Source organism: Phycomyces blakesleeanus (genome assembly GCF_001638985.1).
Source record: "Phycomyces blakesleeanus NRRL 1555(-) unplaced genomic scaffold PHYBLscaffold_39, whole genome shotgun sequence".
In the NCBI taxonomy this organism is placed as follows: domain Eukaryota; kingdom Fungi; phylum Mucoromycota; class Mucoromycetes; order Mucorales; family Phycomycetaceae; genus Phycomyces; species Phycomyces blakesleeanus.
In genome coordinates this window covers 16,852-30,998 of record NW_017265169.1, presented here as the reverse complement: position 1 = coordinate 30,998, position 14,147 = coordinate 16,852, and the positions used below count along the sequence as shown (strand labels likewise).

Genomic DNA, 14,147 nt, shown 5'->3' with positions numbered 1-14,147 from the left:
ATGTCCTGTTGGCAGAAGACGTTCGTAAACACAGTATGGTTCGATACAGTCTTTTTAACAAAGCAGGCACGCCGGCTCGGAATTCGGAAGATAAAGAAAAGGACAAGTCAGAAGAGGCGACTCTGTTGCCCAGTACAACCCATGCGGTCACCAAGCGTGGCCATGAAATTGTTCATTTGGTTGTCCAGAATGCTCTCGTACCACGCATGCTGGGATTCCTCAAGCAGCAAATTCAATAGTAGCAATAGTAATTCTATTATAATTTCTTTTAAATAATAATAATTCATCATCGTCATCATCATCATTTGTTTTATATATATATAAAGAAATAATACGCACACAATTATAATCATACAAAAAAAAAGTTTATTTTTGCTTTGGTCCTTTTTTTTATATGTGTAGCTATGGATACATATTCTGTATGATTTTTCAGTTTAAGCTTTTTTTTAGCCTTTTTATTTCTATTTTATTATAAAATAAAAATAAAAATAACGCATTTTTTTTATATTTATATTTATATTTATCTTTTTTTTTTTCGGTTTCTCTTTACCACTTTTAGAACTGTTCCAATTTCTGGTTTAATTTTTTCTTTCTTTCTAATCCCACACATAACAAGAAACACCAAAACCCTAAATATTTTAACCTCTCTCTCTCTCTCTCTCTTTCTTTCCTTGCTTCTTTCCTTTTCTTATTTTGCTTTACAATTGAAAAAGACACCTTGCTTCTGAGCACCTTACCAAATCAATGTCTGAATTGATCACAACAAGTGTGATCCCTACCAGCTCAGGATTCGTCCAAGGCTTTGTCAATCCTATGCACGACATCCATACGTTTCTGGGTATTCCTTATGCCTATCCACCCGTAGGAGATTTACGATTCCGTCCTCCGGTTCCCTTTGTCGACTCGAGCGAAGAAATCAAGATTTGTATGGAACATGCTCCGGCTGCCCCACAGACCCAGATGCCCTTTGACACTCTCATGAGTGTTGAGATTGACAACCAGTCTGAGGACTGTCTCTATCTGAACATCTGGGCTCCTGACACAGAGCCTGATTCAAAACGACCTGTGTTGATCTGGTTCCATCCAGGAGCCTGTATGAGGTGAGAAAAAGAAGGGGAGGAATCTATAGATATGTGCATGTGCGCGTAAATGCAATGTAGTGTGGTGTAATGTATTTGGAGGACATTCAATGATTTTTCGGCTATATAATACTAATACTAACAATGGTATATAATGTAGCGGAAGTAGTAGTCAAGTATTCTGGGATGGAACCAATTTGGCTAGAAACGACATTATAGTAGTTTCATTCAATTACCGTCTAGGCGCTCTTGGATGGACTCGTCTGGATCACTTGTCGTCAGATTTTGAAGGGTCAGGAAATCTTGGCTTATTGGATCAAATTGGTGAGTAATTTCATTATCCTCCAAATCTAATGAACTCATCCTTAGACACGTATACACACATATATGTATATATATATATATATATATATGTGTGTGTATCCATTTCTGTACTTTGTGTGCCTGATTAATTCATGTCAATATTGTCACACTAACTTACCTTGACTTGACTTGACTTGGATTGGCTTGGCTTGGCTTGGTTTGGTTTGGCCTTTCCTTTTTTTGTTTGTACTCACACAGAGGCTGTGAAATGGGTCAAAGAAAATATTGCTTCTTTTGGTGGCGACCCTGATAACCTCACTGCTTACGGTGCTTCAGCTGGAGGTAAACTTTAAACATAAAGAAAAACTAGCCTATAAAATATACAATACACCCCTACAAATATATACATATATATGTGTGTGTGTGTATGTGTGTGTACGTGTACGCGTGTTTTAATCAAAAAAGGTGTATGTGCGTGTTTTTATATACGATATAATAAACCATGATTAGCTACCACTATCATGGCTGCAATCCTTTCCCCAACTGCTGCCGGGCTTTTCAGGCGTGTGGTTCTTCAATCTCCTCCGATGTTCATGGCAAATCCTAGCGACTGGGCTGCAACAAAGGGCAGCCTAATGCTCCATTCGCTGGGTGTACCCAAAGACGATGTTGGCGAGATGCGTGACGTCGATGTCCAGAGTTTCTTGGAGGCCCAGACTTTCATGACCACCTGGCCCAATTTCCTGGAAGGTTTGGCACCGATTGGGCCGTCGGTTGACGGGACCGTTCTTCCCACAACTCTAATGGAGCACTTCTTGCACAAGGCTTTGCCAAAGGGTTACGAAAACCTCGAGATTATGATTGGCTTCACACGCGACGAATTCAATTTCTTCTTTCCGTTCTTGCCAAACTTCCAGGACATGGATGATTCGATGTTTGTCCGGACTTACTTTTCGCATATCTTTGGCCACAAGAACGCCCGCCGAGCCTACGAGATCTACCGCGACCAGATTGTACCCCCTTCGTCTCCACCAAGTGAGGTGGCTCGCTACATGGCTTCGGATGTAATGTGCAGAGTCTCGACTCTCTTGACAGCCGAGAATCTGGCCAGGCACGGCCACAAGGTCTGGCTGTACGAATGGGACTATGAGTCCAACGATGTCGAGAACATCATCAAGGCTGCACATATGGTCGATGCCATCTATTCCTGGGATAATCTCGAGTACTGGGTCGACAATCCGTTCCTTGGTCCTGGTGACGACGTAGAGCGCGACCAGATTGCCAAGCAGATGTCTCGAGCAATCGTGTCCTTTGCACGGTCCGGAGATCCCGACCATCCTGGTATTCCTCATTGGCCAGCATACTGTCAACCCGGTAAAGAAACCGAGCGGGATGGCATGGTGTTTGATCAAGAGGTTCGCGTCGAACGCAATATCTATGATCATGGCCTGGCATTGTGGAAGACACAGCTCAAGGAGTATGTTAGAAACCAACTCTGTCCAATTAAAGCCAAGGAAGAAACAGCATCATTATCATCTACTACTGATGATGCTGCTAAAGACGTATCAGAACCTGAAGGATCATCGGTAAGTTTTTTTTTTTTTACATATTTGGTTACATAAAATACCAATTAGTAGAAATATTTCTATTAAAAAAGAACATTAATACGCACACACACATATAACTCAAAACAAAACAAAACCAAAAAAAAAAGGGCAAGAAACGCAAGATTGATGCTGTGTAAGCGGATTGGATTTGTAAATGATATCAAAAAAACGTGTTATATTACAAGTGAAAATAGTGCAAAAAAAAGAAAGAAAGAGAAAAAGAAAGACCCGGACAAGTAAGAAAAATAAGAAAACATCGTATGTAATAAAGATATAGAGAAACAGAGCGAGCAAGCGATATAGCAAGAGAAAGGAAGTAATATAGAGATATGAAATCATTACAGAAATGAATACAGTGAATGAAAGTCGAGAAAGGAATAGGTGTAGTAGAAGAAGAGGTTTTGATGGAAAAAGGGGTAGGGAAAAAGTTAAAGGTGGGATCATTATTATTCTTAGTATTATTCTTATTAGTAATTTATATATATAACATATATAATTGGTTTCTCTTGTTCATTTCTTTCAAAATCCAGATCGCACTTCATCCATCCATTTGTCATGGCGCATGCGTAGTTCGCCTACAGGCATGTGCGGTCTGTGTTGGATATCAATGGAAAGTGGGGCGATGATGTTGTGACCGTGCTGTTGATGGTATCGCAGCCCATTGGGTGTACGATATGATTTTTTACAGCCAAGTATTTGACAGTGATGAGGTCTTTCTCGGCTATTTAATGAACCTGGACCTGTATTTGAGCCTGAACCTGAATTTGAAGTAGAATCTAAAGTAAAGAAGAAAAATATCATAATCATCATTAGTATCAGTATCAGTAGTCATTATTAAGCATCATTAACAATTACTCTCGTCTGGGACTGCATGACTTGACGAGCCTTTTGCTTCTCTGAGATGGTACTGTAATCCATTGATATTCTTGTATCGTTTCGCGCAATTTGGCATTGCACATCTGTAAGGTTTCTCAATTCCGTCTAGACACGGATGAATTGTTTTCATGTGCAAAAACAGCCCGCTGGACTGTGGGAATGTAGCGTAGCAGCCAGCCATGTCGCACCCATAGGGGCTGTGATCGCTGTGAGGATCTTCGACCCGGCTGAGGGAAGATGAAAACTGGGCCAATACAGAGGGGTCCTGGAGCATTGAGCTGAGAGGTAAAGGTGGGGCGTGTGTTTGAGTTTGATTTTGAGGGTGAGAATGAGTGTTAGAGTTGGCGTGAGCATGAGCGTGATTGTGAGAATGAGGAGAAGACAGGGGAGGGGATGCGTCGGGAGTTTGAAAGCGTGTGTAATGTTGATCCGCAAGTCCGTTGACAAACGATGATGTAGCCGTGGATGTTGCGACGGATTCTTTCTGTTTCTTGATTTGGACCATGCGTTGGAGCTTACGCCATCTGTTACGACAGTGCAACCCTGGTCGTCCATCAAAGAACTGGGCGATTCGCTGCCACTGTGAGCCAAACAAGTCGTATTTTTCCATCAGACGAGCGTCTTCTTCTGCGCTCCAATCGGACCGGTCGATAGAAGGATCCAGACTCTCTCTCCAGCGTTTGGCACACTGGTCGTCCGTCCGTCCCTCGAGCATGTCTGCAATCTTACTCCATTGGTTGGGGTACTTTGTCACACCTTCGCGCAGCAGCTGGTCCTCTTCGTCTGTCCAGGTACCCTTGCGTAGTGAGGGATCGAGCGAATGGAACCACCGTTTTCGGCAGTTCTTGTTTGTCCTGCCTGGCACACAGGCTGCAATCTTTGCCCACTTTTCGGTCTTGTCGCCATAGAGCTGAACAGCCAATCTCAAGAGATTGTCTTCCTCTGATGTCCAGGGTGCTCTTTCCTGGCCCTTTGTGAAGCCGTTTGGTTTCTTGGTCGACAGTGAAGGATGTAGTGATGTAAGGGAAGTTGGGTGAAGTGGTGGAAGTGTGGTCGGTAGGTCTGGGGTTGATGTTGTAGGACTGTGTACGATACTGCCGATGTCAACTGGGTGATAAGACGTCATGGGATGCGATGGTTGAGTAAAACTAGCCACTATGTCATGATGAGATTCCATCTACACACATACATACATACATATATAAATGAAGTTTGTTTTTTTTTTGGATAAAGAATAAATATAAAAAAAAAGAGCGTTTAATGTGTCTATATGATTTATAGCATTAATTCATTCATCAATTCATTATCTTTAGTGTTTACTGGTTGAAAACACAGTATCCCCCCTCTTTGCACATCCCACGCACACATCTTGTATATTCCCTTTTCTTTGTCTACTTCTTTTGTTTTTTTATATGTACTGGTGTATGTATACGCTTTTATAGTTAACCAGACCACAGAGACAACAAAGAAAACAAATCTTGCTTTTCTTATCTCTCTATCTCTCTGAGTATCGTATTATAAATAAATAGTATATATTGTATATGTAAAGATAAAAAAAGGAAGTAAAAGTTTGAAAAGTTTATCAAATAAATAAATAAACTACTTACAGAAGAAAATGTTCCAAAATGGTGACTCAGAGATGGACTATCGGGTCTAGTTATCGTTTGACGCATTGATGCCAGACTGTATTGATTCTGGAATGTTGATGGCGATGGTGATGTTGAAGAATTATTATTGGTGTTGTTGTTGTTGTTGCTGCTACTGCTGCTACTGCTGCTGCCATTGCTGCCATTGCTGCTGTTATTATTATTACTATTATTATTTGAGTCTGGTTTGGATACTACTGGTTGTGCCTATTATATTTTATATGGAAATGAAGAGAGCAAATTGTTGTTGTTAAATTAAAGATGTTATTATTCTTATTTTGCTTAGTAAGTTTAATGACTTAATCTTACAGGCAAATGGTGTTGTGATAAGAATGCAAAGGTTGGTAGACTCTGAGGATGTGTTGAACTGGTCTGTGCATCTGTCATGTTGGGATACGAGTAATCGATGGGCAGGTCTTGTTTGTCGTCATCCTGCTGCTGTCGAGGTTGTCCGTAACACAGATTATGGTACTGAAGAGATAACAACAAGTCAATCGGCCGTGTCATCGGCTCTCCTTCCTGACCAGAAAGGGAGAAAGGGACAAAAGAAGGAGACATACCATGCCTTTTCTTAAAAAAAAAAATCAAAAAAAAATCAAAAAAAAAATCCGCTAAAAGAGGGTTTTTTTTTTTGGACTCGGGTTTTAATGGTTTTTTTTTTTTTTTGAAAATACACTTTATTTTATTTTATCTTTTTTTGTCAACTAATGTCGGTGATTTAAATCTTATAAAAAAAGAAAACAACATCAGAGATGGACGTCAGCAAATAGGCGTCATTCTTTTTTCTTTTCTCTTTTCTTTGATCTCTTTTTTTTTTTTTTAAGATTTTAACTATTTTTATGGACACGACTTTTTTGTAATTTGTGTGGGTTCTATATTCTTTATTTTATTCTATATTTTTTTTATTTTTTTTGCTCTCTTCTTTTTAATAGTTATTTACCCAAATATCTGGACTGGTTTTTACAATATACTATCCCTCTTACACAACTAAGAATTATAAGGGACCCGATGTTTAAATCATTTTCCTTCCCCACATTTTACTATTCTTGTTTTAATTGGACAATTCAGGATGTGACTCAAGTGGTGTCCAAGAAATTCATACTCCAGCCATAGTAAAATAATATATATAATCTAGAACGAGTATGTAAGAGAAATATAGTGAAATAATTTTGGCTCTCTCGTTATTATCATTATATCAAATTTTGACTTTATTTCTGACCAAATCCCATGCCACACCTTCCAAGCCTTTAACACCAAAGACCATTTTGCTGTTTTATTTCCTGTCCAACGATTATTCAGAAAAGACACCTCTCTCTCTCTCTGGTGTATATTATTTTTCTGTAGATCAAGAAGCCTTTTTCTAAATTCAGCTTTATATATCTTATACCAGGCTTATGGAGGGTGACTTATGCGCTGGAAGTAAGTAACAGAAAAACTACTTTGAAAAAGAAGAAGTAAAGGTACAAAGAGTTGTGTCATGATAAAATTATTGAAATAGTGAGGATATTGCGGATTCTATACTACTTGTAGAATGCTGGAACCCGAATTCGTGATTTCCTGTTTCTTTAACGGATGTGGTATGAGGATTTTTTGTGCTGTTTCGGTGAGTGTAATGAAGGATATATCGATGAGTAATGTTTCCAAGACTGAGAAACGGTGCAACACATATTCTATTTTAACACATTTGACAAAAACAATCTTTAATTCATATAGTGCTAGAAAATTGTAAATCTTAGGGGACAGGGGGTTTTTGGATGATGGGGACAGGGTGTTACACAAACTAACAGTGAGTAGTCCGGCAGACATTCATCGTTTCTGTGTGTAACACCCTGCCCCCATCCAGTACAGGATTTCCACTCCAAAAGTTATATATTTTTTCAAGCTATATATTTTCCAAAATCAATATTTTTATTTTATGCTTCGACTATAGGTGTAAGAGAAATAATTAATGCTGATAAAAAGAAGTGTATAATAATATAATAAACAGCATGTAAAGATACTAAGATGTGCTATAAAATATTTAAAAAAATGTCTACACTGTTTATTAAAGAAAATATAAGAATAAGAGTCCATAACTTCAGCTGAAGCAATTAGAACGCTTGGTGTTTTGTGGGCGCCGATAAACATCATCATCGACAAGTTCGAGAGAGAGATGGCACTGTATATCTCAGGAAGCGAGGTGGATCTTGTGAAGAAAGTTAAAATATAACCGATAAGCATTCAAGGTTCATCCAAGATCTTTTGGACGAACACTGTACCCTAACTCTTGGTCAAATAAGAGACAAATTGCTCCATAATTTACAACACCACCTTCATTTTCTTCGCCCACACTCTCCTTTCCTCAATCCAATTGAAGAGTGCCTTTCAAAACTCAAGACACTTGTCAAGAGAAAGTCTGTGTTGGCCTGTGGTCCATTGTTGGAGTATATCGCTGAGTGCATCAGCCATATTGCTATGGAAAACTGCCAAGGCTGGGTTGATCATAGCATTAGCTTCTTTCGCCAATGTACAAATAGCCAAGAAATCAATTGAATTCTTTCTTGTGTATATAGTCAAAGCATAGAATAAAAGTATTAATTTTGCAAAATATATAACTTTTGGAGTGGAAATCCTGTATTTACTGACTTTTATGTGTATGTGAAATGAAAAAAAAAGATAAAGAAAGGAAGAACTTTTTTTATTGATTTTGGATTGCCCATGCAGGGATCTTTGCAGACAGGTTACGAGGCACAGGTGTATCCTTAATGGATGTCAGGCGTCCGATCATCCTTGGCTTTGACATGGCTGTCACCTGTAGCTCATCATTGGTTTGCATTATCTTATCAATGATGCCGAGGAGCCTGTTGAGCTACATTTATTTTATTGAAGAATTTTTTTTAGTATTCAGTTCTTTCTTATCAAAGCATTCTTTTTATTCTAAGAAAATTACCTCATCGCTCCTCCAGCTGGGACGAGCAACCCGAAGAGTACGCTGCTTGTACCCTGGAGAGATCACCTCACTGTCAGATTCTCCATCTGACATCATGTCTTTCTCAATGAGACGCTCATAGGCCTTCTCATCCGGGTTACCCTACTTGTACCCCATCTTGCGATCAATGATCGGCCAATTGTCATTATAAAGTCCAAGACGGCGCAAATGAATCTAAAAAAAAAATTAAACAAGAGCAAGTTAAAAAGAGATTCTTTTTTTTTATAGTTGATATAATTACCTCTATCCGTCTACTGTTGGAGCGCGTTTTACGGTTTTTGGCCGTTACTTGGGCAGGAGTCATGTTCATCGTCCGGTAAATGTACTTGTAGTTGTTTTTTATCTTCTCAACTACAAGTCCAGGCCAAACACCAGCAGCCGTTGGCTGAGAGAGAATATAATCTCTCAAGTAGTTGATGACCTCAACATTGTCGGTATGGTCAATTCTTTCATTAGTGTTCCATCTCTTCTTGCCCTCGTTTTCAGCAATTAGCACCGGGTCGTTAGAGGCGAAGTTTATCTGCAACATTCTATTATCTAAAATAGAGCAAAAATAGGGATTCATCAATGAGAAAGAAAGAGAGAGAGAGAGAGAGCTGTTGAAGTTTGCTATTTATTATTTCATCTGATGCAAGCCCCCCCCCCCCCCCCCCCCCCCTTTTTTTTTTTGCATTGATTCATGCAAAACAATCTGAGCCACTTGTTTTTAGTAAGGCTAATATGATTTTTCTTGTTGAACAAGAAATACCGATGATACTTTGCCTGTATAATTATAAGGCTATATAAAGCCCAGTTTTTTTATAATTCTAATATTGTTTCGCCCTTTTCTGCATATATATTCTAATACAACAATACCTCCAAAAAGAAGTAAGAACACTGAAAACAGCAACAAGAGATTGCGGATTAAGCAATAGGGGTTTCAACAGTCCTTTAAGCTTTTAAACTTAAGCTTTGAGTTTAAATTTCAAAATATAATTGGCTGAAATTAATTTATAACTATTAAAAAAAAATTGAAACTCTTAAAAGAAACCCTTTGAGAGCTTTAAACTTTTAATATATCTTTGCTTTAAAATGTAATAAAACACTGATTTAAATATCTTTATATCTTTACCTACTACTTTAAACTTATACCATTTTATCACAATGCCTAATAGAACTGAAAGAAGCATTTATGTTACTCAAAACCACTCAATAGTTCTTACATATTATTGGTTAATATTGTAAAACTCAGCCTAAGTTTAAAATTTTAAAGGACTGTTGAAACCCCCTATTATGCAATTTTTGCTGATAATCTTTTATGGTTACTATACCACTAAGAGATATGCCTTTGAATGGTGAGTATAGGCACTTGGAAACCATATAAGCTGAATCACCATACAAGACAAGTGTCAGTTTGACATCTGGTACAATATCCAAGTACTTTTCCACTCCTACTTCTGTTTTTGGCATAGTATATATGTACTAAATGCCTCAAACTAACATATGGTCTAAGCAAACTGCTTGTGATCCCATCATGAGTGACGATAGACTGTTACTTCAAGGCATGCATGTGTTCCCAGCCATTGTAAAAGTCTTTTTGAACTTTATTACCTTGACTTGGCCTTGCTATTTCTTGATTGGTACCTGTGGTATACACACCACAATTGAGTGAAGAACAGACCCCACAACCAAACACTGGTTCATTCTTGCTAATGAACCTGACAAGTTAACTATCTTCGGAACTATTACACACCAGGCACACGTACACTACACACTTATAAAGTGTAAACCAACCACTATACAACAAGGATTTGAATGGTAACAAATATAAACAATATTATTTTGTCTCTTTAATAAATAACACTCTCACAGTATCTTATTTTCCCATTATTGAGATACTAGCTCATAAACAATCCAGAATATTTCAATGAGCAACACCCTTGTACATATGGATGTTGGTCTAGAAAAAAGATCCTCTCTTTTAAGGTAAGCATACAATGATTTTCAGGATACGTTCTTGACCAAGGTACTTACATCTTATATATAAATATACATACCCAAAATGTTGGAGTCCATTCCGAGACCCGAAGAGCATGATTGTCAGGATATCTGGAGCCTTTACTGGCCCCATGATCGCCCAACAGTAACCTTTTTTTTAGCCAATTTACCAGAATTAATAAATCTATTGTCCAAATTCGCAATATATTCACACTCTAATAACCCTGTACTCTATCACATGAATTACATTTTCTATTTCTTATCAAATTATCTATATTCTAAGTTATCATATATGCCAACCATTTTCAAATTGTCGGGTACTATACTAAATTCATGGTTAAAGTAGTATCACTTTGATCAAATGAGAAAACGTTTCCAATTTTTTTTTTGTGTTATGTTGCACTTTTTTTTTATTTTAGATTTGGAAAATTTCAAAAGTTTTCCTTATAAAGCAATAATTTAAACTTTTCCAAAATGCATGAAGGTCTCGAATGCTTTATTCCAATGAAGCAAGTTGTATTTATACTATCTTAAAGGGACTTTGCTGGAGGTTTTCAGGTACCTGGAAACTCCCTGAAAAGTTTAGTACCTTAGAGAAGGGCTGCGTTGGATTGGCTAGATGAGGATCATATTCCACGAACGACATGATCACGACATGGTGTATTTGTGACTAATTGTTTTTTTGCGGTTGCGTCCAGCTTCATGTCACAAACAGCGATTGTCCGTTATAAGTCAGGGACACCAAATATAATTTCAATTAAAAACCAATTCCATGGTTAGAAAAGGTCATTTCAACATACTGCAACAGATCAACACCCTATAGACGAGACAGTTGGTAAGCTTTTGACAGTCCAGGTCATCGAACAGTCACTGACCCAAGACAACAGGTCTCTTTTTCCAGTTCTTTACCATCAAAGAGCCGAGCAAGATTTGACAGATTTTTGATTGCCGGAGGGTAAACCATTTTATTCAATATTGACATTTCAAGGTGGAAAGCGCTCCGGCTTTGAGAGAATTGATAGAAGAACAAAATTTATTTTAACCAAAATCGATCTGAAAGACACTAATCTAGTAGTCCCAATTCACCAAGAATTGCGAAAATATCTCTCATTCTGATACCAGGGGCCGATATAGCAATACCGTTCACTGGAATTTTGACTAAGTGTGGCACCAAGATTGTTTTCAAAGCCAATGCGATTTGTCTGGGAACCACTCCGTCAGAAGGCGATACGCTTGAATTACTACTTGGACAATATTTGCAAATTAGCCAGAACAAAGGACGAGATGAAAGAGCACAATAGACAGGTATTCGAGCAATTGACATACTTGGGGTTTATTAGCAATTACCAGAAGAGCGACTTTCAAGCGAAGCATGTCTAGGATTTCTTCATACTTACATTCAACACAAATAAAATAAAGATAATGGTACCACAGACAAAGGCGAACAAACTCTATTCCCGTATAAAGCAATTACAGCATAATTGACAAAGGAGACCATATTTATGTAGGTGGATTGCGGGGATGTTGGAGAAGATGATAGCTATTATCCTAGCTATGGGGAAAACCTTGCTTCATATCAGGTACTTACAGCGTGACCTTCCAGTGAGCCCACGGCACAATTAAAACAAATAGGTTAAACTGTGCATGATGCCTTTGTTATCGATGAAAGAGTCAAATTAGTGGATAACACAAAGCCAGAAGAAAGATGGATTGCCGATAGCGACACGCACAGACAATGAAGACAAAGACATATTGAATACACGGTCAGTATCAATTATACACTATTTTGCACACTATCTTTAAATAAAGAATATACTAATAAAAAGGTCATACACCTTAGTCAATGTCGCTTATCACTCGAAAAATAGCGTGGGCAATAGCTTGACAATATCTTATCTAGGATAGAAGAAAGCAGGCATTACATGATATACTCATATCATCACCTTAAACGCAGAATGCAAATATCGATAGAAGATTATATTATTCTCTTTTCTTTTAATTAAAAAAAGAGTCTCGCCATATTTCTCTTCACCTCTTTGTTTTATTTATTTTTTAATTATAACAAAGACATAGCTGAAGGGCTTCTTGGTGAGGTTATCGAAAACGAAGTCATATCCGAAGTTGGAATTGAACCAACAGCAATTGTGTTAGGATCAACACACAATGGCAACGTTGGTAAAATGAAGACCGAGGATGGGGTAGCTACCCGCCCTAGTTTAACTTGGAAGGAGTTTCTTCTTCGGTTCTTTTAGACAAAAGAATATTTTCAAAAAAGAATTGTTTATTGTTAGGGGACATCATTCGTGAATAATTGTCGGTAATGAAAAAATAGGTGAATCTTTATTTTGGCCAATAAGATGTATTTGCGAATGATATCCTTTTTACACAAAAAAGAAAGATGGCCCGGTTGTTTATAGCAACATATTTTATTTTTTTGTATTTCTCGACTTTCACCCCTTTGAAAAAAGTTCAGCTTCAAAATGAACTCTTTTTTTTATTACCGACAATTATTCACGAATGATGTCCCCTATTATTTATTTATTTCTTACGTTAATTATTAGAGAAAAGGCATTTCTTTTCCTCATTTTGCTACCAATAATTAGCTTGCGAAAAGCTTGCTGCTTACAAGAAAAGTATAAAGAGAGGAATATAGCAGAAAGTTGTGTCTATTATAATCTGAGGATAAAAACGCTGCTAGGAAGCCTATAGTCACATCCTCTGTCTTCGTTTCACCAATGTTGTCATTTCGATACGAATATTCTGTAATAGATGGAGAGGTCTAAACCGGAGGTTTAGATCTACAGTATCAAAGAGAAATAATTGGGTTGACGAAGTGAAGCAATCTAAAATCCCACAAATCGTATTAGTTAAAGGGAAAAGACTAAATGATAGGCTAATGACTGATATTCTATTGGCTTAGAGAGGTTGCGTCTCTGGTGTAGTTGTGATTCCGTGTTTATTATTGAAAACAAAGAAATATATATATATATATATAGTTCGAGTATTATATGATGATATAAAGGAGAACAGAAGGAAAGGATGGAAAGTCTGGTTATTCAATTTTGGGTAAAAGATCAAATTTTGATAAATTTGAATAAAAATAGATAAAATAAAAAAATAAAAATAAAATAAAAAAAAAAATAGAAAATTTGAATATTCAATCAGTCAGGCAGTCATTTATTTTATATTAATAAATAGTTATTTGTATTTATTATTCTCTCTATTCCTCTCTTCCGCTCTCTCTATTTCTCTCTCTTTTACTCTTCTTTACTTCTTTTTTTTTTTTGAACACCTCAAATCCTTTACCATTCAATTCCAACTCATTCAACAAATGGTTCAACCTCACCAAGCACGCTGGCTTGACCAGCCAATCAACAACAATAACAATAATAATAACAATGGTAACAACAACAATGGCAGTAACAACAATACCTCTGTCGATCCTGGAACTGCAAGGTGGGTCACCTTTGCCAAAGAACGCAAACCAAGACCGTCTCCAGAAACACTGATATCTTCAGCACCACCACCGCCACGACCACGACTATTAGTCCCACCAGCCATGACGATGTTCAATACGACCACTACATCCATTCCAACCAAAACAACAATAACGCGCTCTTCTAATTCACCTCTCGTTCAAGATTCCACTAGAGATCGCCCCTCTAGACAGAATCATGATAAATCCCACACC

General features: G+C 37.6%; 6 protein-coding genes across 6 annotated transcripts; 2 read left to right on the top strand and 4 right to left on the bottom strand.

Annotated features, from left to right (window-relative positions):
• Positions 1-744: 744 nt before the first annotated feature.
• Positions 745-3,126, top strand: PHYBLDRAFT_152812 (hypothetical protein; the record flags this gene model as incomplete). The annotated part of the gene is made up of 5 exons (XM_018433001.1): positions 745-1,100; positions 1,240-1,403; positions 1,641-1,724; positions 1,893-2,968; positions 3,097-3,126. 5 exons carry the CDS (start codon positions 745-747, stop codon positions 3,124-3,126), a joined length of 1,710 nt encoding a protein of 569 aa, XP_018284046.1.
• A 1,412-nt stretch (positions 3,127-4,538) lies between these two features.
• PHYBLDRAFT_7996 (Homeodomain-like DNA binding domain-containing transcription factor) lies at positions 4,539-4,817 on the bottom strand (the record flags this gene model as incomplete). Its single annotated transcript, XM_018443533.1, has 1 exon — positions 4,539-4,817. A coding segment is annotated over one exon (279 nt), but the record flags the coding sequence as incomplete, so codon positions are not given.
• Positions 4,818-6,919: 2,102 nt separating this feature from the next.
• PHYBLDRAFT_152810 (hypothetical protein) lies at positions 6,920-8,043 on the top strand (the record flags this gene model as incomplete). Its single annotated transcript, XM_018433000.1, has 4 exons — positions 6,920-6,930; positions 7,042-7,088; positions 7,593-7,671; positions 7,737-8,043. The coding sequence occupies 4 exons, from the start codon at positions 6,920-6,922 to the stop codon at positions 8,041-8,043; spliced, it is 444 nt and encodes a 147-aa protein (XP_018284044.1).
• A 145-nt stretch (positions 8,044-8,188) lies between these two features.
• PHYBLDRAFT_175529 (hypothetical protein) lies at positions 8,189-9,928 on the bottom strand (the record flags this gene model as incomplete). Its single annotated transcript, XM_018437517.1, has 5 exons — positions 8,189-8,359; positions 8,441-8,581; positions 8,721-9,016; positions 9,591-9,635; positions 9,790-9,928. The coding sequence occupies 5 exons, from the start codon at positions 9,926-9,928 to the stop codon at positions 8,189-8,191; spliced, it is 792 nt and encodes a 263-aa protein (XP_018284043.1).
• Positions 9,929-10,439: 511 nt separating this feature from the next.
• PHYBLDRAFT_73669 (hypothetical protein) lies at positions 10,440-11,102 on the bottom strand (the record flags this gene model as incomplete). The annotated part of the gene is made up of 4 exons (XM_018442895.1): positions 10,440-10,494; positions 10,516-10,606; positions 10,627-10,687; positions 10,983-11,102. The coding sequence occupies 4 exons, from the start codon at positions 11,100-11,102 to the stop codon at positions 10,440-10,442; spliced, it is 327 nt and encodes a 108-aa protein (XP_018284042.1).
• Positions 11,103-12,512: 1,410 nt separating this feature from the next.
• PHYBLDRAFT_73668 (hypothetical protein) lies at positions 12,513-14,017 on the bottom strand (the record flags this gene model as incomplete). Its single annotated transcript, XM_018442894.1, has 3 exons — positions 12,513-12,701; positions 13,083-13,235; positions 13,889-14,017. 3 exons carry the CDS (start codon positions 14,015-14,017, stop codon positions 12,513-12,515), a joined length of 471 nt encoding a protein of 156 aa, XP_018284041.1.
• Between the last annotated feature and the right edge of the window lie 130 nt (positions 14,018-14,147).